Here is a 27,063-nt window from a genome sequence, read left to right on the forward strand (position 1 = left end):
TCTCTACATGCAACCACATCTCTCTGGCCTATAAGTGTGCCTGAATCTTTTTTTTACCCTTAAGTAGGAAATACAAATATTTTAGTTTTTGAGAAATCTTTGCATAAAAGCCATATTTTAAAATTTTTATACAGAAAATTTATTCTGAACTTGGATGATAAAGATTTTTTTAATTTTTTTAACTAAAGGAGAGAAAGAAAGAGAGAGAGAGAGAGAGAGATAGAAATCCACTCGAACAAAGCAACCTTAGGGTGTGTTTGGATATTTCTCCATGACCCGGCTGAAAATCCTGTAGGAATTGAGCTTGTTAGTCTAACTAACTCATATGCACGGATCGCCATCCCGAACTTGAAACCTGGTTTGCTCGATTGTGCATCCCATGCGGAAGGGCTGAGGCCATTGATGCTCAATGCATGACCGCCATGCAGAGCCGGCTCACCTCTTAGGCGACTAAGGTGGTCGTCTGGATCTCTGGTCCAAAAAGGGCCCACCACAGGATAGGCCTCAAAGAGAAAATAGAAAGGAAAAAAGCCTTCCTCTATGAATTCATCTTAAGCCGGCCTACTACAGAAAAACGCTTCAAAAATAAAATAATAATTTTTTTTTTCTTCTAAAAAATTGATTTTAGGCTTCCAAATGCATTAGGCCGCTTCTGCCGCGAGAGGCTGTGGGTGCACAAGTGGCATGACAATGGGAGACATTAGCTGGCCTCATCGAGGCTGTGGAGCGCAGCATGTCTATCGTGAGCCTACCGCGATGCGGAAGACTCACCGCTATTTTAGCGGAGCATCCATCCAAAGCCCATCCGGGATTATACAGTACCGCCGAGCATTGCAAAATCTACTGAATTGAAAAAAGAAAGCCCGGGATCCGTTCTCTCTCCTCCCCTCCTCACACTCGTTCCTATGCCGTCGCTTTCCGCCTCGTGACCGCGCCACAGCCGCATCGTCCTGGGCCGACCTTTCCCTCCTTGGGCCCACCATACAAAAAAATAAATAAATAAAACAGGCGGGAACGAGCCAAAACCTGGGATCTCTATACATCCACGCCTCCTTTTGTATCGTATGCACTCCCCTCATCTCCTCCGTGCGACTGGAGCGCGTGCGTTATTAAAAGTGGAGCAAAGATATCATCAATCTCCAAAATAATTTCAAAATTAAAAAAAACAGCGGTGACAAGGGACAGAGAGACATGCAGTGTCACACGGATTTGCACGCAGATCGAGAGAGCTTTTCTCTCTCCTCCCCCTCATGTTTTCTGTAGCTGATATATTCACGCCTCTTGTTTCTTTTCACCCACTTCGAAAAATCTGGTGAGTGAAACCGAGGGGTAAAACGGGAGTGTATCTTTTCATAGGAATTTTCTTAGGATTATTATGCTTGTTAAGGGGAGAGCTTGGAGAGGAACATCTCGAGAATGTCGGGGGAAATAGAAAGGCTGGGGCTTTGAGATTGGTGCTGCTGGTTATAAAGTCTTTGATTTGTATATTAAAAAAAATTGAGAGACATCTAAATGGCCCACCTTTTTTTTCTTCAGAAAAACGAGAAATGATTTAGAAATGAGTTTTTGTTTCCCTTTTCATTTATTAGTTTCAGAGGCCAGAATGCTGGGGAATGCCTTGCTTTTTAGCTTTATTCTGAGCTCCTGCTTCTACGTTTTCGGCCCATTTTTCTTTTCTTTACTTTTATCTGGCTGCTGGGAAATCCATCGCAAGGGTAGATAAATGTGGCATTTGTTTCTTTGTCTGGGTTTGTAATTAGAACCAACAAGTGAAAGGAAATGATTTTTTAAAAATAGTCATTTTATTATTATTATTATTATTTTTAAAAGGTGTTACTTTTGATGCGCTTGAGGGCTCTTATACTGTTTTCCACCTAAAAGCCTCATGAGAACCTCATTGTTGGCTTGCCTCTTTTTAGTCTTCAGGATTTCTTGATGTGATTTGCAGATTATTGCCCTCTTTTCATCTCAAATCCTTGGAAAATCTCCATCTTTGCCTGGCTAACTAAGGTTTAGCTCTGGCGAGATTTTTTTTCAGGTACTTGGAGGCTTGTGTCTTGATCCTCAGCTCAAAAACTCTGGGAGCTCTCGGCTTGGATTAGGAAGAACTTATAGAGGTGTTTTGGAGCTTGCCACTGTTTCCTTCCAAAATCCTCCAAAAGGAAAAAGAAAAAAGAAGTTCTATCTTGGTTTCCCTCCTTTTTAGTTCTGTTGCAGTTTCAATTTTTTTTAAAGGTGTTTTGAGGTTTGCTGTAATGTTTTCCATCTAATATCCACAGAAAAATCCCATCTTGGCTCAACTCCCTCCTAGTTCTGTAGAAAAAGGATTTTTTTTTTGGTTCCTTTGGGGAAAGATATATTTCAGTGAGAAGTTGAAAAAAAGGGGAATTTTTTTGAGGTCTATTGAAGATTTGTTCCTCCATTTTCCATGTAAGAGCGTCTCATAAACCCCATCTTTGTTTTGTCCCCTTAATTGTTTTTTCTCTTTTTGATGTCTTCTGATGTTTGTTGCGCTGTAATCTATCTGAAATCCTCAGAAATATCCAATCTTGGGGCTGCTACTTCTAGCTTTTGGGGTCTCCCCTGCTCCCCAATCTGTGCTCCTTTCATGGAAAACAAAAACCCTAGAAAAACCCTAGCTCTCCAAACCCTCCTCCTCCTCCTTGCTTTCTTCCTCTTCCAGACCCCAGAGACTACCCTCTCCCAACCCCTCCACTCAGAGCCCATCTTCTCCCAGTCCCCAACACCCTCTCCCCCGTCGAAGATTCCGAAAACCTCCACCACCGCCCACATTCGCCGACTAATCCTCGGCATCGTCTTCGGCTTGTTCACCGGCATCGCCGCCTCGGCGGTCTTCCTCTTCTTGATTCGCCTCTTCATCCTGTTTGCCAACCGCACCCCAATTCTCAAAGGCCCCGTCATTTTCACTCCCCAAATCTCCCCCAAAACCCTCCAATTCGCCCTCTCGAACCAAGCTGAATCAACCCAGCTGCTCGGGTCAAGCATCAATGGCAAATACTACCGAGTGGTCCTCGATGACGAGCTGATCGTGGCGGTGAAGAGGCTCGAACCCATCTGCTCCAACGCCTCTCCGCTGCCAAATCCCAACTCTCAGAAGAGAAGAGTGCAGCAGGAGCTCGAGATGCTGGCCCGGGTGAAGCACCGCAATGTGATGAGCCTGAGGGCCTACATTCGCGACCATGATCGATTCTCCTTGGCATATGACTACGTTCCCGGTGGAAGCCTCGAGGACGCCATGAAGAGGGTGAGGTCGCAGCAAACCGCACTTGGATGGGATCTGAGGCATCGGATTGCGGTCGGCATGGCGAGGGGACTGAAGTACCTGCACTTCGAATGCAGCCCAAGGATCCTGCATCACAACCTCAAGCCCTCCAATGTGATGTTGGATGAAGGGTTTGAGCCAAGGTTAGGCGATTGTGGATTGGCGAGGCTGGTCGCAGCAAGCTTGGATGTGCCGGGCTGTGCATACTACGCTGCTCCCGAATGCTATCAGAGCTGCAGGTAAAAAAATTCCATTACCAAGGGAACTTAGTGATCCTTACAAGTATGAATTGTTATGGACTTGCTAGTGTTTGCTTCGATTTGTTTTTCGATTTTGAGGCATTGATAGCGATTCAAATCTGGTGGGCCTGGTTTGTGCTTGCTCTTTTGCATGCCTTCTTATCCCTTATGGTAGTATTTTAGTGTCTTGTTTTGTCTAAGCATGCCTTGAATTGGTTTTTCTCTTATCTGGTTAATTGCAGTTGATTACAGTCTAAATTCTCTTTATATTTGTAGAGTTAAGCTTTTATTTAATGCATTGGTTGTAATCTATCGATTCCATCATTGCACTGACTTCCTTGCAGCCGAGCTTTCGAAAAATGATGCCTTGAACTCATATAACCTTGGTTTTATTTAACCTGCCATCCTAACTCCAAAGAGTGCCATTTTCTTGACGAATCTTGTCAAGGGCAACCTCTTATGTCTCTACAAATTGAAACTTTACTGATGGAGCATGCATGGATGTTGCACAGGTACACAGATAAGAGCGACATCTATAGTTTTGGAATGATCCTCGGCGTGCTGCTCACGGGGAAAGACCCGTCGGATTCATTCTTCACTGGGGAGGCAGGGAGGGGCAGCTTTGGCCGATGGCTCAGGCACTTGCAGCAAGCTGGAGAGGCTCAAGAGGCATTGGATAAGGCCATGTTAGGGGAGGAAGTAGAGGAGGAGGAGATGCTGATGGCCCTTAGAATTGCTCTCGTATGCTTATCGGACTTGCCGGCCGACCGACCGTCGAGCGACGAGCTCGTGGCCATGCTCACCCAACTCCATAGCTTCTGACGTCGCCCTCCCGTCTCTCCTTGTATATCTAGATTCTGACGATACCGATTTAACGCCGTCTCGGTGTTGGTTATTGAGGCCTAAACTGTTTCCCATATCTCATTCGAGGCCGCCCTCCACTCCCTTGAATGTAGTCTCCAGTGAATGGTGAAGGTCCTAAACATGCTTTCATGATTCGCTTTTGATGCCATCCTCACCCAACTCCACTCTCATGCATGTAGATTATGATGGCTTAAGCTTTGTGCAACCTTTTTCTTTTGGCTTTTGAGCTCTAAACAATGTAAATTTGTGCTTTGATTCGAGTCTATTCACTATTCATGACACTCTCAAGGGTTCCTTTTGTTTTTCTGGTGTATTCAAACTAGAGTGTACTGTTTGCAAGAGAGGATAAAAATTGTTTCCTAGCTGGAAGTCCTCAACCAAAGACCGTTAAAAAGTTACGGGGATCCTTTTGTGGGGAACCCCAGCAATTATTGTGGGTGGATTCGTTTACGTTGTCCTTGTTTCAGAGGGACCATTTCAGCAGCAGATGCTCATATTGCTTAAGTTGGTAGAGAGTGGTTGTGGTCCAATGTAGCTTATAAGCATGATGTTTTCACTTTTACCTGAAGCCTTTCTGGTCTCAAAACAATGGATTTCGGTGGGGTTGGGGGCATGCATGCTTTGGAGGCACGGAAAGGCCGTAAGGAGAGCATGGGGGTGGTGCAGGCATGCATGTGGGTGGGGTGAAAAGCCGTGGGCTTTTGTCGCTCAAAGGGGTGGGCTGCAAACTGCAGAAAGAAAAATAAAGAGGATGGATTAAAAGAGAAAATTAAAAAAAAAAAGTTGGTACTGGAAAGAAGGGATGGCAGAAGAAAAGTGACTTGGTGTCAAATTTATTATGACCACAAATCTGCTCCCTCTAGCCATTAAATTTATTTGGCTCTTTCGAATGTTGTGTTCTATAACCTAAAGAATCCAGCACCTGATGTTTGAACCATCCAACTGGAAAGGCATGGCATCTCTTCATTTCGCAAGATAGCCCGAGTTTGGCTCATTCTTTCGGCTTGATAGTTTGGCTAGGTTTGGCTTTGCTTGCTCTAGCTCAAGTCGAATTAGGTTAAAATATTAATATAAAATAAATTTTATATATTATATATTTTTAGTTATTATCATGTATACAAATTAAAATATAAATAAGAGTATTATTTCAAATTATGTAAATGGAAGTCTCTAAACTCGTATTAGATTTTTAAACGAGTATTTTATGAGCAGCTTGAGTTCGGCTCGAACTTAGACGAGCTAAATTGAACTCAACTTGATTATAAAATGAGCCTAACAAGTGGGAAGCCTGCCTCGGCCTGTATTTGGCTTGTTTTCTCCCCTAATCAGGAGGTAGCTTGCGATTGCAAGTATGGTTAAAACATGCGCCTCGCATGTAATTGATTTGAATAATATGAAAATTGTACATCCTTATAGTTTTGGATACAAACCAAGTCAATTATTTCACGGCCTTCGAATGTCAGACAAGGGGGACATCTCATTAATAAGCGAGAGACGATTCTTCCGTATATCATGGAGTGGACCATAGTTGGAGTCGGCTAGGACCTCTCAGAGAAATATTAGCAGTAAAATTCTTTTCTCTTGCCACAAGGTGAAAAATTGAATTTATGCGATACAAAGAATGAGTTGAAGTCTTAAATTTCTCCCTAGATAATTAAATAATTAATTTTTGTAAAAAAACATCATTAGATTTATTCTGTCTATTATAGAGTGGACAATTGTTGAAGTTGGCCACGACCTATCAGAGAAATTATTAGTGGTAAGAATATTATCTTTTACCACAAGATGAAAAATTTACTCCATGCTTTGTCAGAAAGAACGTTTTGAGGTCTTCAATTTCTCCTTAGATAAACAATTAATTAATTCTCATAAAAATTTCTTAAATCAAAACTTTGAGAATCGATAGCTTTGGGGGAAAATTGCAGTAAAATGATAATCCTTTGGATGCTTGATTAGCTTTCTGCTCTCTTTCTCTTTCTCTATCTCTCTCTCTCTCTCTCTCCCACACATACACACACTCTCTCTCTCACTCGCCTCTCGTCTTTCTGCAATCTTCAACTCCAAAACTTAGTTAAATTGTTCATGCAATAAATTCTATACTTTCCTTATATTTTTTTTCTTAAATCAGCAATTGCACATGCCTCTTTTTTTGTCCTCTCAAAACCACTAGACTTTTAGATTCAGATAAATTGAATAAAAACCAGCGTATCACTGAAATTAGAATATATATATATATATATATATATATATATATATATATATATATATATATATATATATATATATATATATATATATATATATATAGAAGAAAGAAATCTTACAAGCTGATTAGGTCTACAGCTAAAAAAATTGATAAGAAAAAGGGAAAATATCAAAAAGAAAATCGAACCACCTTCTTATACAAATGGTTCCTTGTACAAAAGAAAAAATCTATCTTGCCATCCTATGGTGAGTAATGAGTTCCTTATACAAATCCCATCAAAAGTTATAAATAGCAAGAGATCCATCTCAAGAGTCCTCCAAAAGCTTGGTTTCAGGGAGATTATCCAAGCCTTGCAGAACAGTCCTTTGCCCCCCAGGACATGGTTTCAGCTTATCCTGAAACCTCCATTCTTGACTACAGCTCCTCGGCTTCGTCCGTCAATCTTCTTCCCTTCATCTAATACTTCTAAAATCTAGTAATTAGAAATGCTATATTCCCTTTAATATTTTTATAAATAAACATATACACAGTTCAGGAAATCATAAAGGGAACAAGCATGAGTGTTCAGAGATTTTGAGATATACAAAGAGCTATGGCATAGCGATAGTCATGAAATTTGTCCAATAATCAATACAAAGTTGTATTAGATTTATGCCTCTAATTTATCACATGCATGGATGATTTAACTGCTCTTGAAATGTGAACAAGCTGCATATTAGTTTGAAATCCAACAAAGGTTAACCATATCTAGAATTGGGTTGGCCTTTGAGACTATGTGCGGTCTTAGTTCTCCAAATTCTAAAAGGTAAGATTTATGGAGACAATCTATATCACGTCACAAATCCATCACTTAGGGTTGGGATTATGACATGGCTGCACCCTCCCTGATGTAAAAACCCTGAAAGTTTGCAAAGCCTATCTCGGAATTTCAAAATTCAAGAATTGATCCATCATATAATCACGAACAAGCAACTGTACCATTTGGAGCATCAATACTTTTAACAAAAGAATTTCAGCATGAAATCCCATAATATTAATTTAAAGAAACTAAGGCACTCTTATTGAAATATTCTAAGGTTCATACACCATAGCTTTTCTAAAATAAATACTTAGATCTAACATAGGAACCAAACTCAGTCTTAATCCTCTAGTAAACATCTTGGATCCGGTTCTTGCTATATTTTTTTTGGGTACAATGGCTGCTTATACGGTTCTAGTGTAAGTACAACCAACCAAATCAAGAAAAAGAAAGTAGCACATAGGAAGAGAGGCCAAATCCGGACTCGTCCAAAGGACCTCTTCAGAGTGTCGGGCAACAAAGGAGGCGACCTAGTCAGCGGCTCTGTTCGCCTTCCGATACACGTGAACAGCCTAAACGGAGCCCATATCCCTCTCCAATCTGCGGATCTCACAAACTAGTGGATGACCATCTCCATACCGGTCCTTGCCCCATATCCAGTCAATAACTGTGGCAGAGTCTCCCTCAAGACATACATTGTCTGCACCGAGTATGCGTCTCGCAAATGTGATACCCTCTCAGGCCGCCATAAGCTCTGCCCTAATGGCAGTCAAACCAGAAGTGCGTCGCCCCCTGTAGCGATTAGCCTGGAGCGCGATCCCTAATCACAAAACCTACACCTCTATAAGCTCCATCAACCGAGGCACCACTGTTGAAGTTCACCTTAAGATGGTCAGGGGGTGAGGGCTCCCAAGAAACAAGGACAAATCTGGATGCTGAACCAGCAGAGCGGGGGTCCTAGATGTTCCTAGCCATCCCAGATGAGATTATAGTAGTAGCCGAGGTAATCTCTGCAACATGAAGAAAGGCTCTCTCCACCACCGCACTCGGAGTCGACCTCCTGCCCTCGAAAAGACGGGCATTCCTGTCTAACCAAATATGATAGGCTAGGCATGCACACGAGATCCCCCACCTTCCTTAGGCTAAATTTTTTTAGGGGTGCGCCAGGCCCATGCAGTAGTGCAATGCATGGGCGACGCTTGAGGGCCCCAATGGCAAGCCATTGTAGGTGGACCCTCCCCCTAAAAAAATTAATTTAATATCATGGTGAGTTGATGACCCAAGTATCAGATATTAAACTCATAAGAAAAAGGACAAGAAAAAGGAAGAGTGAATCAACACAATCTAATGAGCTACTTTTATCTATAGTTGGGTCAAACATATAAAATATAAGAAATGCTAATTTACATAAAATATGATTATAAATTTTAGATTAAAGTAAATTTACCAAATTAAGCCGAAATTCCACAAAAAGCATGTTTATCAATGTGACATCTTTAATATAAAAAAATGTAATGCATCCAATCAATTTTCAATTGAACGCATTTGAAAATCCGTCCTCTCTTAGTCTTTACAACAACGATCATAACTAGTTCCATGACAAGATCCAAAAGAGATTAGTTCTTAAATACAAAATATACCATTATCGCTATGTGCTAGCAACTAAACTCTGGCTGGCTAGGCCTAAATATAAACTAACTCTGAGACACACGGAAACATTCCGATGATCAAGCGATCATTCCAACTAGCTAGGCTCAAAAGGAACTACTTTGTAAACATATATGGTCAATAATCATGTCACAGTCTCATTGATTAGACTTGAATCGTCGTCAGACAAAAGAGTAAAAATAACATCCATTCCATACCAATTTCTCAGTGATATAAAAAAATTATGAATATTACAAACATGCTTTGGCAACTCATTTCATACCGCTAATCATGTTCAATCAAATCAATGCGTACTTTGATGCATCATAATTCAATTTTATGCAAAAGTAAAGAATTTCATTGTTGATCTGAGAGTTTGAGATTTATGTTTTTTATGTAGAGCACATGTAATATTTACTTTAAATATAACATATTAATAATTTTTATAATTTAATTTCATATATTTAGGTTGTTTCCAAGTGCAGATATAAAACTAAGCAATATAAATCTTAAATCAGATATATCACATGCATGATAAAATCATTAGGCGTAGAGGTACTTACTAATTTAAGTCAGCAAAACTGGGAGCCGCTCTCAATACTTGCATACATGGCCCAAAATAAATATATCGAAATTGTTAGACTTTCCTTTGCAACCCTAAATCAACCATTACAATTCAAAATTTCCACCGGGGTTGCAACACCCTCTCAGGGCTAAACGATGTAAGATCCCTCCCTTATCAGGAGTGTTAGCTCCAGATCTACACATCTATGACTTTGGAGCACATCTATGACTTTGGAGCTAGGATTTAGGCACTCCTGGCCTAGTTTAGCATCCGGGGACCTATCTATCCCCAGTTCCAAAAGCTAGACTAAGAATTTTAATTTAAAATATATAAGAAAATTCATTGGGGATTACCTTGGATGTGCAGTTTGGCCTTTAAGCTAGGTGTTTCGTTGAAGTTAAAGGCCCAAATCAAAGAAGTAGATAATATCAACCATATTTCCCGTCTATGGTGCGGTACCAACAATATCACATTTCCAGCCTATAATGAGGCATCAATGGTACTACTTTTTTGGCCTCTGGCAGGGTATCACCAATACCACATTTTTGATCTGTGGTGAGGTATCAATAATATAATATTTTCGGGATATGACAGGACATCAATAATATCATATTTCCGGCTTGTGACAGGGTATCAACAATATGTCTAGTCTAGAGCATGATACCTAATTGTTGAATTATACAATTATTTTCATTCTTTCTAAGTAAATGTATTCAATGCCTAATCCTTGCAAAAATTCGATGTGCATGAGTAGCAAATTCCAAGCAAATCAAATTCAACAATATAAGATGCACACATACATACATCTGTACATAAACACACACACACACACACACACATATATATAGAAATGAACATACATCCTCAACAGGTAATCATGCAACAAGTGGCTATCATATTCTATGCAAAACCGAAATCATTGATGCATGCAAATAAACATGCACACACACACATATCCATATAGGTGATCATGCTTGGAGATTCTTACAAATTATTTATCTTAATCATCAGCATATGGTACATGTATGAATAAAATATCTAAAATTATGTAGGTGATCATGTACTTGTATTGGCGGCAAAATCTAGATATGGTGCTTACAAGTGTAGGTATACTCCTAACATGTCCAATTAAACTAAAATTAATATAGGAACAACTTCTTCTTAATCAACTATCAGTAATATCAATTAACTAATTATTGCTAATTTCCTAACTTTAGAGTTTCATTATCTGAATTACTCTTAGTCCTAATTTCTGTATCCTACCTCAATTCAGAACTAAATAAGAAGAAATTAGGGTTTTACCTCGATATAGGGACAACAATGTAAAACCCCTTGCTTAGCATCTTTTTGTTAACGATGTCCGATAACATGGGTGGGTCATATTTGGGTGACTCAATCGATGGATCATGAAGCAGAATCTGATCAGGGCAAAGATAGTATGACTCGAGTCACCAATGATGCGTTTCAGGGATGCCTAACAAAGGCTTAGGTTGATATTGACACAATAGGCAGTCGCACCTGTTGCCCAACTATGCGACCCGAGGTAGGGGGGATGAATTGGGTTTCTAACAATTTTACAAATATGTGCAATTTAAAGATGCTTGTGAAGCGAATGAAGATGTATAAGAGCAGATATAAAGTAAATTCAAAATGAAGAATAAAAATACGACACACAAATAAAATATTTTATAGTGGTTCGGTTCCAAACTCAGCACCTACGTCCACTCTTCAAGATACTATTTTAGAAAATTTTACTATAATCTTTCTAAAGATTACAACCTAATTATTTTGCTCGATCTCACAATCACCCAGTTGATTTTCTCTAGAAACCAACCATAAGGCACCCCTATCAAAGCCATTCTTGGGCTTGATAACAATATACAATCCAATTTAAGGTTTTGATGGACATTTTTCTAAGTTTCAACTCTTTAAACTTGTTACAGCAAAAATTTAAAGAATACAATAAAAGAAAACCAAAGCTTCTTAATGAGCTGATTGTAACTCGCTGAAGCGCGTGGGAAAGTAGTGGTTAACCTTGATGTATGCTTGGAAGCTCTGCACTTAATGCTCTTGTAATGTGGAGGAAGTAATCTTAAATGCTCTCACTTAATGCCCCTTTTTCTTATAGCTTTTCTCTTTCTTCTTTTACTCTTTTAATTCTTGTTGAATTCCTTGAATGTTCCAATGCATATATATCTTCAAAAGTTGTTGGAAGACCATCTATAACTGCTGGGGAGGCTAAAATAGCCATTGAAAATGGATAGAGACATATTGAGTTTGCAGAAAAACTAGTCATTACTATTGTCAAAAGTAAAGAGGTCGACTCGACTTCATCAGGGATCGACTCTTCTTCTTGAGTCGACTCGAAAAGGTGCTAAATTTCATTACATTTTGTTTTTTTATCTATGGCCATTCTAGGATCGACTCTGCTTATTCTAGGATCGACTCTACCTGTTCTAGGGTCCACTTGTGCTTGGTAGGAGTCGACTCTTGATCTGCTTAGGTCAACTTACAGAAGGGTTATTCTTCACTGCTTTCTATCTTTTGTCTGAACCATTCATGGGTTGACTCGACTTGTTCTGGGGTCGACTCATGCTTGGAGATTCTTACAAATTATTTATCTTAATCATCAGCATATGGTACATGTATGAATAAAATATCTAAAATTATGTAGGTGATCATGTACTTGTATTGGCGGCAAAATCTAGATATGGTGCTTACAAGTGTAGGCATACTCCTAACATGTCCAATTAAACTAAAATTAATATAGGAACAACTTCTTCTTAATCAACTATCAGTAATATCAATCAACTAATTATTGCTAATTTCCTAACTTCAGAGTTTCATTATCTGAATTACTCTTAGTCCTAATTTCTGTATCCTACCTTAATTCAGAACTAAATAAGAAGAAATTAGGGTTTTACCTCGATATAGGGACAACAATGCAAAACCCCTTGCTTAGCATCTTTTTGTTGACGATGTCCGACAACATGGGTGGGTCATATTTGGGTGACTCAATCGATGGATCATGAAGCAGAATCTGATCAGGGCAAAGATAGTATGACTCGAGTCACCAATGATGCGTTTCAGGGATGCCTAACAAAGGCTTAGGTTGATATTGACACAATAGGCAGTCGCACCTGTTGCCCAACTATGCGACCCGAGGTAGGGGGGATGAATTGGGTTTCTAACAATTTTACAAATATGTGCAATTTAAAGATGCTTGTGAAGTGAATGAAGATGTATAAGAGCAGATATAAAGTAAATTCAAAATGAAGAATAAAAATACGACACACAAATAAAATATTTTATAGTGGTTCGGTTCCAAACTCAGCACCTACGTCCACTCTTCAAGATACCATTTTTGAAAATTTTACTATAATCTTTCTAAAGATTACAACCTAATTATTTTGCTCGATCTCACAATCACCCAGTTGATTTTCTCTAGAAACCAACCATAAGGCACCCCTATCAAAGCCATTCTTGGGCTTGATAACAATATACAATCCAATTTAAGGTTTGGATGGACATTTTTCTAAGTTTCAACTCTTTAAACTTGTTACAGCAAAAATTTAAAGAATACAATAAAAGAAAACCAAAGCTTCTTAATGAGCTGATTGTAACTCGCTGAAGCACGTGGGAAAGTAGTGGTTAACCTTGATGTATGCTTGGAAGCTCTGCACTTAATGCTCTTGTAATGTGGAGGAAGTAATCTTAAATGCTCTCACTTAATGCCCCTTTTTCTTATAGCTTTTCTCTTTCTTCTTTTACTCTTTTAATTCTTGTTGAATTCCTTGAATGTTCCAATGCACATATATCTTCAAAAGTTGTTGGAAGACCGTCTATAACTGCTGGGGAGGCTAAAATAGCCATTGAAAATGGATAGAGACATATTGAGTTTGCAGAAAAACTAGTCATTACTATTGTCAAAAGTAAAGAGGTCGACTCGACTTCATCAGGGATCGACTCTTCTTCTTGAGTCGACTCGAAAAGGTGCTAAATTTCATTACATTTTGTTTTTTTTATCTATGGCCATTCTAGGATCGACTCTGCTTGTTCTAGGATCGACTCTACCTGTTCTAGGGTCCACTTGTGCTTGGTAGGAGTCGAATCTTGATCTGCTTAGGTCAACTTACAGAAGGGTTATTCTTCACTGCTTTCTATCTTTTGTCTGAACCATTCATGGGTTGACTCGACTTGTTCTGGGGTCGACTCATGCTTGGCAGGGGTTGACTCTTAATCTGCTTGGGCTGACTCGTAGAGGGGCTGTTTTTCACTCCTTTCTATCTTTAGCCTAAGACTGTTCTGGAGTCGACTCTGCTGGTTTAGGGGTTGACTTGTGAAAGCTTGCCAGTTTGCTCCATTGTGCTGGGGTCGAGTCGTGTACCTTTAGGGCTGACTCTTGAATCTCTTCAAAAATAAAGTCTTTTGTCTAAACCTGTGAGCATTCAGGGGTTGGCTCCTTGTGACTTGGGTTGACTCCTCTTGTACAAAACTTCATAAAAACTTGTTACATCCTTTGCATCTCGAGCATTTAGGTTGAAGCCTTCTTCATATATTTGGGGCACTTTGAGATTATCTTTGCTTACTATATGCAATCTTAAACACTCCAAAAATACAATTAGTAGCCTTTTTACTCATTTTTGTGTATCATGAAAATCAAACTTTTTTGGGTTAACAACACCAATGCCAGTTCAGGATCCTCCACTAAGGTCAACCTAAGATCCATAGAAAAGTCTAGGACCCTCAACTAGATCCATTTAGGCATGTAGAGAGAGGAAAAGAGAGGTAAGAAAGAGAGAGAGAGATAGAGATAGAGAAGGAGAAGAACCCTTCGTGACCATGTCAAAATAGGGGTAAAGGGTGGTGGTTTGGTGGTTGGATGATGGCGGTGGTTGGAGGCCCATAGTCCACGTGACTTGTTCAAATACCGGATGGTCTGCCCGAGCCTAAAACATTTTGGATATGCCTGTGGCTTGATTTTTGGGCCCAACAGGTTGAGCTAGGCCTGAAATTTGAGCCTGCCCTTTAAATGGGTTTAGCTCAGGTTAAAATTGACCCAACCTAAGCCCAACTCAAGCCCGTTAATATATATTATATTCTTTACATAATACATAGTTACATGGCCTATTGCCTAAGGTTATCACCACCCTCGCCTCCTCACCTTAACCTTGCACCAGGCTAGTGAGGCCATCACTAGCTTGTGCCTTCAAGGAGAAAAACTGAGTCCTTGCCAGCCTCCTCCTCGGCTCCTCACCTTCTCTCATCTCCCCACCAGTCCGGTAAAAAGAGTCAACCCTCTCACCTCCTCTCGAGGAGGCTCCAAGGGCCTTCCTTCTACTGGCGGAGCCTCTTGGAGAAAAATAACCGCCCTTGGGTGGTGCCCCTTCGGAGCTTCATCATCCGAAAGTGATCTTAGTGACGCACCCTCCATCTGTCACAATCGAGAGGAATGGCTAGTTGGCCCATAGGAAGGCCGGGGCGAACAGGCTCCATGTCATCGTGTCAGAAGAGCTCTTAGCACCGAGATCCAGGAGCTCAACTAGAATTGAAAGAGAAGTTTAGGTGTGGTAGCGATAAGCTTCCATGCTATCCTCTCCCCCCAAGGTCGACCCCGAGATTTAGAACTCGTTGATGTATCCAGCCCCTCCCTCCCAACTCACTCCACTGACAAGTTTCGCCCCTTCGTCCACCGTCTCCCCAAGTTTTGGTGCACTCACGGCCTTTTCCCAATCCCACTTGGTCCATTCTAATGCGCTCTCTCACCTTTTCTCACTCCCACTTGGTCCAGTCCGAGACATATCTTGAAGCCTGAACCTATCGAGATCGGGCATGGGAAGTAGACTTGAGGTTTTAAAATGATACAAATCATAAAATGATTTGTGAGATATTGCATGCTATAAGAAGTAAAATAAAATATCCTTAAATCGTCTAGTGAGGTGAAAAATATAAAATAATACAATCAATTACATATATTTAAAGTATAATATACATACCGATATCTAAAATCTTGTCGAGTGGCGATGCCTCTCGTAGATATCTACATCATCAGCATAGTCAGAAGGCACATCAGCCCACCCCTCTAACCAAGCAGTGTTGTAGATATCTGCAAATGTTCATCCCATAAGGAACACACTTTGGATTATAAATACTCTCGGATCTCTCGCTGAAGCTCTAGCTCTAAGAGGTGTCCTCTGGATGATAAAATGACAGATAAAATGACCGTAAAAAGGCCCATCTAAATAAGCCAGTAGCAAAATTCGATCCGTAAAATGCTCCGAGCTACATAGAATAATAGCCATCGGAAGATGCCTTAGACGCACCGTATTTATATCCATATCCATATGGGTTATAAGCTTTTGGTTGCGGATAATAAGATCTAGTATACGACTCGGAACCTAATACGTCTATGGATCCTACTCCATGTGTGAAGTCATCTGCAGCTGCATCGTATCCTCTTGAATGACCTCGAGGAGCCTGTTTTCTATATGTAATCGGATCCTAGCGAGCTCCAGTAGATCGTGCACCGTGATCTCTATCCTGTGTAGCATACGTAAACTAGGACTCATCGGTGAATCGAAGATCACCTTGCCGTTGTGTCTCATAAATAGTGGTCTCATATCCTTCACTCTCTTCTTGGCCACCAGATCCATAACCATTAGAACTACTGCTTTTGGTCTCTAAATCTAAGTGAATTGACTCCTTCTCGATATTCTCCATTGGGGTTGCAAGTGCCTTTTATTTTTCTTTTTTAGTGTGTTGGGCAACTACTTTCTTACCCTTTATGCCACTCACTGCCTGCTTACCCTTCGTGCCCCTCTTTGTCTAGCTATGTTGGGAGAATGTATGTCGCCCTCCTGACCGAGTCGAGCATCTCTCGATCATATCACTAAGATGATGTCTCGAACAAGAAGTCATGTAGTGACCGGCTCCCCTATGACTGTGGCTAATTAGCTAGAAGAATGCGTGGAATATTGTTCTTTGTCCATTGCCCTGCATTGATCCTAGCCTTACTGGTTACGAAACTGGCCGATCGTGGAGGCAATCCTCGCTCATCAAGCTTCTGCTCCTACTGATGATCCACAAGCTATCCAATCATAAGATCATCCTCATCATCAACGAAAGCACTATGGGTCGGATTTGTGTACTTTAGCTCTACTTTCTCCTAAATCCACTTTAGCCTCAATCTCAGATTTGAACATATATAAGATTGTTGAGACGCTTCTATGTCAGACGGTTCCTCTGCTTACTGTAGATAAAGGCGAAGGTGGGCCAATTGTGCTCACAGCCACTCGAAGAGGCCGTCCGGAAGTGGATTTGGATAGCTAGCCGCTGAAGATCTTTTGCGGACAAAGCAAAATGAATCCACCATTTAGCTGCAAATATATTTAAAAAAATTATATATAAGATAGTAGCAACATGCGTGACTCCTAGTCTCAAGATCTCTCCTCCTGCATACTTTCTCATCTATGAAAAGACCCATATATAGTTATAAATATATCTGGTGATGGTTTAGGCTGTCTCCACTGTCTGTTGCACTTACGAATCTTCGCAATGTCCATCAACATGAGGTCGATACAATGTGCAACAGAAAAAGTGCTGCCAACAACATAAAGAAAGGGGTCCATGTAGCTGCTGCGCCCGCCCACTGAGCAGCAGGTTCGGCATCTACTACAAAAGAGGAAGAGGCCGCGACAGAGGGAAGAACAACCTCAGGGCTGCCCAAAGAGGCAATATGGGGTCCAAAAAATATGTGACCGTCGCTTCATCAAGATCTCTCCAGCGGCCTTATATTGTGGCCCATTATCAGTAATGACCTGCATGATATTTTTCTTTCCTACTTGATCAATCATCTTCTCCATCAATTTGAGGATATACGTAGCATCGTGCACCTGATTAGAAGCATCAACTGATTTGAGAAAAAAAGTCTTCATATCACAATATGTTAGAAAGTTGATAATGCTCTGCCTGATAGGACCGATCCAACAATCACACTTACCGTCAGTCCATATGTGGGCCACTTGCTCTAGTATGAGGTAATCCATTTCTCTAGCTCCTCCTTATTACTGTCAAAAAGCTTACCATAAATGTCCTTTGAGCCTAGAGGATCTACACCAAGGCCGACAGCCTGTATAGCGAAAATGGTAAACCTATATAGTACATATTATCTGCCACATTCACTAGGATGTGGCTGAAGTGGAACCAGGATCCAATAGCTCGCCATATATCCTTCTTCTTATGCTTCTCCAGCATTGCGTCAACCCTCTGTTACTTTGAATCTCTGCTGGAAAAGGCATGTGGATCTAAATTATTTTTTTGGTACATTGTGGATCTAAATTGTGGATTGCCACTGAAGGTGAATCTCTCTAGATAACTTTTTTTTGCTACTAAAAGCTCCCAGCATAGATGCAATACGACCACTGCCTTTGTTGACGACCTCTTTTACTGAGGAGGCTATCCTGAACTCTAAATTTGCCCTGTTGCTCGTAGAACCGGAGCCCGACTAGTAGTATGAGGACCCAAAATCAAGCCCTATGCCTGATCACCTCATTCTGCTACCACTGATCATCCATACTCGCCTGAATGGCAGCCTAGATCTATGCCTCCTTATCATTTGGAGCAGATGTCTCCTGTTGCCCAAGGTGACAAGCCAAGAGGGGGGGGGGGGGTGAATTGGTTTCTTCTAAATTTTGGTGCTTTAAATGTTTTCTTAATTAAGTGCGGTGGATGCTTCCTTAAACTATTTGAATGATTTAAACTAGTGCAAAGATAGAAGATGATGCAAGAATAAACGTAAGCACAAGCACAACACAAACACAACAATATATAGTGGTTCGGTGCTCTCCTTAGCACCTACGTCCACACCCCAAGCGTCCCCTTGGGAATTCACTATAATCCCGCGGATTACAGTTGGATTGTTTTCCGGGCTCACAATCCAAAAACCTTTGTTGGTTTTACGGGCTCACCAACGAACCTATACACTTGGTTTTCCGGGTTCACCAAAAACCTTTGTTGGTTTTGCGGGCTCACCAACGAACCTATACACTTGGTTTTCCGGGTTCACCAAAAACCTTTGTTGGTTTTGCGGGCTCACCAACTAACCTTTACACTTTGGTTTTCCGGGTTCACCAAAAATCTTTGTTGGTTTTGCGGGCTCACCAACGAACCTTTACAAAGTGTTTAATTAACAAAAGGAAAGATTCAAACTCCTAAATGAGCATATGAAACAATATAAGCTACAAGGAAGAGTTAGAAAGTATTTATCGCTTTGAAGTCGCTTTGCTCTTCTTTGTCAAGGATGCTTCACTCTTCAAGGGAGGATGGAGCTCTTGATGACTCTTTGAATCTGCTCAACCCCTTTCTTTTGACTCTTGAATGAAGCACTTGGATGAAGCTTGCCTTGCTAGGGTTCTCTCTTGAATGCACTTGATGTATTTTCCCAAAAGCTTGCTTTCTCTGATGAATACTCCCTCTTAAATACTTCTCCAACCTCCAAATAGTCCTTTCTGACCGTTGGATTGAAGAAACTAGCCGTTTATAGCCGTTGGGAGTCCAAAAAGCATTTCTGCACAACTAGCCGTAATGTTCAGCCCGTGTTTGGGTCGGCTCAACCTGTCCTTGGGTCGACCCAACCTTCACTTGGGTCGACTCAAACATTCCTTGGGTCGACCCTCTCAGAAACCACAGAAACCTCAATTTTAGCCTTCCTTCCCATGGGTCGACCCAACCATTCTTTGGGTCGACTCAAAGTTCACTTGGGTCGACTCAACTTCTTCTTGGGTCGACCCTCTCAGTAATTCCAGAGAACCATTTTCTGTCTGTCTTTCTGTCTTGCCTTTGGGTCGACCCTCTCAGGGTTTGGGTCGACTCAAGATTGGGTCGACTCAACCACTGTGTGGGTCGACCCTCTCAGTAAATCCAGAGAGCATTCTTCTGTTGTGTTTTGAGGTTCTTTGGAGGTTGGGTCGACTCATGCTTACCTTGGGTCGACCCAACTCACTGTTCATTTGTGCCATTTTTGCAGGAGTGTGCCAGATGACTTCTTGATGTGCCGGGGTCGACCCAATCAACCTATGGGTCGACTCAAACCACACTTTGCTGCATTCTCAAGGTTAGATTCATCCAAATGAACAAGGCCATTTATCCATTTTCAATTAAACAAATATACTGAGAGTAATGAACTTATAAATGAAGTATCAATTTAACTTATAGCATACTCTAGATAATTGCTTGTTAATCATCAAAATAACACTATCATCCTCATCTCCTCTGACTTTCTGGAGTGAAGAAAGATAGCTCTGCCGCTTGGCGGTCCACCTCCACCTTCTTCTTGAAAACCCTCTCCTTTGCTGCTCCAAAATTAGCAAAGTGCTTCTTTATCAGCTGCTGAACCTCTTGTGGGCATTTCTAGCATATAGATACATCGGGATAACCACCAGTTAAGTGCTACTTCAACCTAGTTACCTTTCTTTAAACTCTGTATTGCACTAGTTGTACTTTCAATAGTGCCGACCCGAGAGCATTTGCCCATGATCCCAACCAATGTTATACTCTGGTTTCTCCTTTTTTTCTTGATGGCTCCATTCTTGCAAATTTATTAACTACGTTAGTTTATCAATTATTTAAAAGTAGAAAAATTTCGTTAAGATGAAGATAATTTTTTTACGTCAGAAAATAAATCTGATTTATCTAATACATAATCCTAATTTTTTATATTTTTTTATATTTTTATTTTTAATAATTTTTAAATTTAAAAATATGTTTAAATATCGTAAATTCAAAAAAATATGTTTTCTACTTCAGAAATTACTTCTGAATTATGTAATACGTACTACTAATTTTTTATAATTTTTGGTATTATATATATTTAATTATTTTTAAATTTAAAAATAATTTTTAAATATTAATATTTTAAAAATTAGTTTCAGCTCAAATCCATGTAGAACCCAACAATAGATGCCACAAATATCTTTCTAGGTTTGTGGGCATGCATCAAAGGCTACTTATTTCTCAATTTTTTTCAAATTTAGGCCAAGGCTACTGTGTGTATGATTGCATCAAGACTTGAATAAATGCATACCAAATTTTTCTGGAGAGTATCTTGTTTGCCCTAAATACGCTTCTAATTTTACATTTTATATCAAAATATTATTATATATATATTATTTTTTAATCGAGAAATGTAGTTTTAATATTTTAAAATTATATACAATCCAAAAAATAAATTTTTTTATATCATTATGTAGATCATCTATAGATCTACAACATATAATAAAATCAAGCCCAAATCAAAAATTTTGGCATGATCTTTTCTTATTTTGCAATCTTCAAGCTATTTTTTCAAGCCCCCTTCCAAAATGAGAAAATGAACTTGGAGAGAGAAAGCACACCTTATTTAGGCTTGGTTCTTCCTTCTAAAGTGCCGAATCGGGGTGATTTTTGCCATGATACGTCGGAAAAAAATGTGGAAAGCTCTCCGCTGCTTGCAAATGATGTTGGGAAGGCCCTAACATCATTTTATGAGCATAGAAAGGATTAGGGAGAAGGCCCGGTTCATAACTAGGTCGATTTAGTGCGAACCGGACGGAACCAACCGGTTCATAATTAAGGTTCCGGCTAGCTCCAGATAGATTCCGGACGCTATGGTCCGGTTTAGACCTTTTCCAGTTGATTTGGAACTAGTGGTCGGAACCAACCCGATTTTCCATCGGGTCGGCTCGGTACAGGCTAAATCGGATGGTTTGGCAATCCTTAATTCAGAAGTTAGTGAGAGATGCCATGCAAGAGAGATGATAAAGATAATTATACATGGTTGTTCTATAAGGAGGTGTCATCAGGATAGATCAAAAAACCGCCTCAGCATTTGATAGGGGTGAGTCAGAACAACAAAATGGATTTAGATTAGTTTTGGAGGTTGCTTGCAGCCCGAACAATTTTAGGCCAGGTTGATAGATAAGTCTTCAAGAAAGGAGTTGTTCAGGAAAATGAAAATTTAGTCTGTTATGCTGTTAGAATGCAACCCAGATTCTACACATATTTAAATATGACTATCCTTCAGCGTGCTCTACTAATTATGGAAGTTGATTCAGTAAATCTCAAAAGATCATTTAAGGAAAGATCATAGAACAAGATAGATGAATGCATGATATGCAGAACATAGTTTCTTCAAGAATGCTCAACTTTTGCTTCCACTCAGCAATCAGGATCACACATGCCCTAACAAGAAAGGTGTTGAGATGAATTAGTGTCTATTTTCACTGTATTTTGCATATGTGACAATAGTAGATAATCTACCATTCATATGAAGAACAGAAAATAACACTTTATTTCCATGTAGACAGGAAAAAATTTCCTATGGGCGAAATGCTGCATTAATCCGTAAATTTCTTTACTACTTTCAAACATGATATCATGTAGTTAACAAACAATACAAGCAGAATACATTTATAGCCTTATTATATAGTCAGAGAACTAATTAAGTAGCAGCAGAACCTTTGCTATTCATTCAGCCGCAATCTCTAGTAGTTCATAAATTTAACTAGGAAGTTTGAGAGTGAGAATGTGCTACTCAATATTACTCTTGGAAACATGGTTGAATACAATTAAATTAAAGGCTAAACAAGGCCAACTAGCCACACTATTTCAAAACAATGGGATCAATATGCCAGTGGACAATAGCTGGATAAGATAAGAGAAGAATCAAAATGCAACAGCTATATCAGTAACTCATGATATGCAACAAAAATATGCATGATATGAATATAACAAATTCTAGACACTTACGTCAGGTTATTTTTCCAGAAACAACAGGTACTGCAGCACATGAGTGACTGTTCTCCATACTGTTTGTCGATCCGTTGTTTTGGAATTTGGTCCCGCAGTTTCGGAACCTAGCAGTAAAATTAAGGTTATCAAACATGTAGGAGGTGCAACAAATAAAAAGAAAGGCCAGTAGCATAACATGGAATTTTAGTTAATCCTACACAAGCTGATGCTGCTAGTGTGATATTGTAGACATTTGATGCATCCAACTTTGTAACATGCACTCAATGAAGCAGCATTTTCCAGAAAATTTTAAGCTCTTTGGACAATCAGAATCATCATTCTCATAGCACAAAGCTGTGCTTCGAAGAACAGCAAAAACCAGATGCAAACTGCCTCATTTAACATCTTCAGTGGTAGTACAGTCCATCATGAAGCATAAAAAACAGCAATTCATGCATGATGAGAGAGCTGAGAGAGCCATACTGCTGCAAAATAAGCAAAAGTGCAGGGCACCAAAAGGCACCTAAACAAATGTATCTGCTGATTAAATAGCCCCCAAAGCATTTATGCTTCTAATTTTGCATCTCAACCTGGGATATCTATCTTGTGTGAACAAAATTATGAAGAAGATGGACTATATATTGTTCCAATGTAAATTACTATGCACAAACAGAATGCTCTTGGCTATTTATGCTTCAAGACTACCTAGCTTCCTCAGCATTCACCATTTTTTTACACCCTTCAACTGAACTGCTCAAAATAGCACCTTCAGGCAGCCAACTGTTACCTAACATAATCTTCAAAAGCTGATTGTCATTGATGAATCCTGTTGTGCGAAAGCCATGAATAAGTGTCATGGATTGAACATTATCAGGTTTAATTCCTTGCTCTTCCATTTCATTCATTAACTTCAATGCTTCAGAAAATTTCCCCATCTGCAACGGCCATTACCAGTGCAATGTTCATGGCACTGCTCAGCAGCATGCTTTTTGCAGGAATGGCATCCTGCAACTTGAAGGCCTCATCAAAGTTTCCTTCTTTACACAATGTATTAATCATTACGTGGCAAGTTACCTTGTCAGGCTCTAAACCCTTATCCATCATCTCTCTGAACAATGCTGATGCTTCGGAAATGTTTCCTGCTCTGTTGTGCCCATCAGTAAGTGACGTATAAGTGACTGCATTGGGCATGAGATTCCTTTCCTGCATCTTTGAGAATAGTCGGCATGCCTCCTTTATCTTTCCTGCCTTGCTGTTCCCATCAATCAAGGTTGCATAGGTTATGTTGTTGGGCATAATATCTTTGTCCAACATCACTTGCAGCAATTGAGTTGCTCCTTGCAGTTTCCCAAGCTTGCAAAAGCCATCAATCGAAGTGTTAAAAGCAAGCACAGTTGCAAAGACTTTCAACAACATTTCATTAAACAATTCAAGAGCTCTCTCCAAGTTCCCAACTTTGCAGAATCCACCAATAAGAGCATTGCAGACAAAATTATCTGGCAAGATTCCCCTCGACAGCATTTCATTATATAATGTAAATGCTTCAGAGATTTTTCCTGCATTGCAGTTGCCATTGATCATTATAGTATATGTCACACCAGTTGGCACCAAACCCTTCTCCAAGATGATACTGAAAAGCTTTCTGGCACTCTCCAAATCACCTGACCTGCAAAGCCCATCAATCAAAGCATTATAGGTAACAATATTTGGCTCCACACCTTGGCCACACATTTCATCATGGAGACGTAAAGCCTGTTCTAAGTCACCTATTTTACAGAGGCCAAAGACAGGTGAACTATAAGTGTACACATCAGGAACCAATCCTTTCCCTTGAAGCACCGAAAAGATTTGGAAAGCCTCTTGCATCTTCCTTCTCTTTGAAAGGCTGTCAATAGCAACACTATATGTTTGCACATCTGGTAGCACGCCACTTCCTAACATGGAGTGAAGTGTGGAGAAGACCTTTGCAACATCATTAGGGTTTGTATAAATGGCATAATTAGGCTTTACATCTCGACTAAGCATCTCTTGGAAATACTTGTCTGCCTCATGCATATCCCCAGAAATACAATACCCATGAATGAGGGCCCCATACGTGAATGTATTAGGCAACAATCCTCTCTCAAGCATTTGAGCAAAACACCTCATTACCTCTTCAATTTTTCCTGTTTTACATGGACCCATTATAAGAGAATTGTAACAAAATGCATCAGAGGAAATATTTCTTCTGGTCATTTTATCTAAAGTCTCACATGCTTCTACAATTAGAGCAGCGTAAATGACTACATTAGGCTCGAAACCCCTTGCAACCATTTCCTCCAACAAACCAATAGCCTGCCTCAACTCTCCACAACAGCACAACCAATTAATCAGCATGCTGTAAGCGTACAGATTAGGTGACATGTTCTGCCTCTTCGTCTCATCAAGCAATTGAAACACCTCTGCATATCCTGTTCTCAGAAATGCCCTCAAGAGCTCATGCACCTTATCCATCTTAGCCATTTTACACACTCCGCGAATGAGATTATTCTAGGTGAACAAGTTTGGTTGCATGCCATTTGCCATCATCTCATCCCTTACTCCAAAGGCCTCACCAATGTTGCCTTCTCTCGTAAAGCCGTCACCCGAAAAATTTAAGAGATGATATCAGGCTTTAGACCCAACCGAGACATTTCATCCAACAATTGCCTTACTTCCTTGGACTTGCAATTCTTGCACAAGCAATTGATAAGCGCGCACCATATGTAAAACCATCGGCAACTGGTCCTTTCCTCACCATCTGCTCCTCCAAACTCAAAAGCATCGCCGAGAGCTCCAACTCTACAAAACCCAGTTATCAATGCATTATATGTCACAGCACTCGGTCTGCAACCCTTCTCCTTCATCTCAAAGAAGGCCCTCTTCGCTGAATCAATATCACCAACCTTAAAATATGCACTGATCAAAATGGTATAAGTATAAACATCAGACCCCAATTGTGTTCACGACATAAAATCATACACCTTCCAGAACAAATCCATCAAATTACCTCTTAAAAAAATGCTTCAGCAGTGCATTGCAACACCTCAAACTAGGTGCAAAGCAACTGCCTTTCATCAATAAAACCACTACGGCAGCCTCCTTCAGCATGCCCATCTTGTTACAAGTATCAACCAGCACGTCGAAGACTGCCGAATTGGATCCTTCAATGCGGGTAAAGCTATCGACTATAGAATCTAAAATGGAGGAAGCCGGGGAATTGGTCTTCATCATCCGCCCCAGAAGAGCACTGGCGAGGGGAAATGACCGGAATTACAGAGAGTGACGGCAAGAATCGAGAAAGAATCCAAAATCTGGGGAGAAGCCATTTGGGATCCGGACCACTAGAAGAAATCCGAGGCATTTGGGTTCGAGCACCTGCTTGCGGTGGGGACGGCGGAGACGGCCGCCGGGGTCAGCTTGCTGGGGATGCCAGAGGCAGCCATGGCGGGCTTCCAGTTGGTGGTGTGGCGGAGGATATCGGAGATCTCCCGAGCGAGATCGTCGCCGGCAGGGGCGGCGGCATCTTGGAGGGGCTCCGAGGTATAGAAAAAGAGGAGGAGACGGGATTGAAGAGGGGGATCGAGAGAAGGGTTTCTTCTGGGCAACGAGGGTTTGATCTCCCTGACAAGGAGGAGAGGGGCTCTTGGAGGGATTCGAATCATGTTTCCAAGCCGGGGCAGCCCAGGGGCCATCCCCGCGGCTCCGCGCTCGCTTCATCGGATGCTTCGACAGTTCGACTTTGCTAGTCCAGCAGTTCTGATACACTAATATATTATTACAAAATACATAGAAAACTTTAATAAAATTTCTATTATATATTAAATAATTGATTTTAATTATAATGTTTTTTAATATTGGCATTCTTATATCAACGTGCCCTTCACAGAGTATGCTTTTTTTATTTTTTTTATTTTTTCCAATTGTTTATCAAATACAATAAAAAATTGATATTATTAATATTAGTATTATTAATATTGGTATTATTATTTTTATCATTAATACTGGTATCATTGATCCCACATGATAATGCGATTTTCTAATTTTTTAACTACTCTTAAAATATAATATAATAATATAATAAATTATAATAAATTATAATAAATAAAAAAAATTAATAGCCAAACTTTTGTTACATGTTGTTGCCGTTTTTTTTCTCTGTCTCATTTCAAGCAAGCTAAAAAACTTAGGATTCATGAAGATCTTATTATTGAAGTAGAGGGTTGTCCACCAAGGATGGTTGGAAGGTGTTTGGATGCATGCATAGTTATGCTACCAATGTCGGGCTAGTTGAAAAAATATGGGTCAAATAGAGGATAGAAAGTAACTTGTATTTAGGTATCTTAACTTTCAAGAACTTTTACCATCATTGCACCACCATTTGAAGAAAATAAAAATTGTTGGAGATGTAGCGATAGCCTACAAAGGAAAAGGTACAATGTTGTGCTACGGTAGCGATGTAGCGCTGGGCTACGGTAGAAAGTTAAGTTATGTTTACTTTTATAATAAAAAAATAGAGATAAAAATACAATAAATGATTAGATTGATTGTCAAAGGATTTTGTATAGAGTATATTTTTATTTTGTTTATATTAATATATAATTGTCCACTCTGATGGTTGCTCCTCACATTTCGTCTCCATCCCTGGTGGTTTCGATAACTGCCGTTAACCTTCTT

At 40.0% G+C, this 27,063-nt stretch overlaps 2 protein-coding genes and 1 pseudogene across 2 annotated transcripts; 1 reads left to right on the top strand and 2 right to left on the bottom strand.

The window, feature by feature from the left end:
- Positions 1-1,622: 1,622 nt before the first annotated feature.
- On the top strand, positions 1,623-4,667 carry LOC108511901 (inactive leucine-rich repeat receptor-like protein kinase CORYNE). The gene is made up of 2 exons (XM_017846815.3): positions 1,623-3,522; positions 4,035-4,667. Exons 1-2 carry the CDS (start codon positions 2,492-2,494, stop codon positions 4,342-4,344), a joined length of 1,341 nt encoding a protein of 446 aa, XP_017702304.1. The 5' UTR covers positions 1,623-2,491; the 3' UTR covers positions 4,345-4,667.
- Positions 4,668-6,741: 2,074 nt separating this feature from the next.
- LOC103723880 (pentatricopeptide repeat-containing protein At5g61990, mitochondrial-like) lies at positions 6,742-26,116 on the bottom strand. The gene is made up of 5 exons (XM_039130557.1): positions 25,397-26,116; positions 25,005-25,305; positions 22,587-24,897; positions 22,387-22,493; positions 6,742-7,057 (listed from the first exon to the last, which is right to left on the bottom strand). Exons 1-3 carry the CDS (start codon positions 25,618-25,620, stop codon positions 23,287-23,289), a joined length of 2,136 nt encoding a protein of 711 aa, XP_038986485.1. The 5' UTR covers positions 25,621-26,116; the 3' UTR covers positions 6,742-7,057; positions 22,387-22,493; positions 22,587-23,286.
- On the bottom strand, positions 8,545-8,725 carry LOC113461060 (annotated as a pseudogene).
- Positions 26,117-27,063: the final 947 nt, after the last annotated feature.

This window comes from Phoenix dactylifera, chromosome 9 (assembly GCF_009389715.1).
Source record: "Phoenix dactylifera cultivar Barhee BC4 chromosome 9, palm_55x_up_171113_PBpolish2nd_filt_p, whole genome shotgun sequence".
NCBI lineage: Eukaryota > Viridiplantae > Streptophyta > Magnoliopsida > Arecales > Arecaceae > Phoenix > Phoenix dactylifera.

Excerpts from the sequence above, each read along its gene's own strand:
- LOC108511901 (XM_017846815.3), top strand. The coding sequence starts at position 2,492 with ATGTCTTCTGATGTTTGTTGCGCTGTAATCTATCTGAAATCCTCAGAA. Across the intron at positions 3,523-4,034 it reads GAATGCTATCAGAGCTGCAG|GTACACAGATAAGAGCGACA; the intron begins GTAAAAAAATTC and ends GATGTTGCACAG.
- LOC103723880 (XM_039130557.1), bottom strand. The coding sequence starts at position 25,620 with ATGATGAAGACCAATTCCCCGGCTTCCTCCATTTTAGATTCTATAGTC. Across the intron at positions 25,306-25,396 it reads CTGAAGCATTTTTTTAAGAG|TGCATATTTTAAGGTTGGTG; the intron begins GTAATTTGATGG and ends CATTTTGATCAG. Across the intron at positions 24,898-25,004 it reads TAAAGCCTGATATCATCTCT|AATAATCTCATTCGCGGAGT; the intron begins TAAATTTTTCGG and ends TTGTTCACCTAG.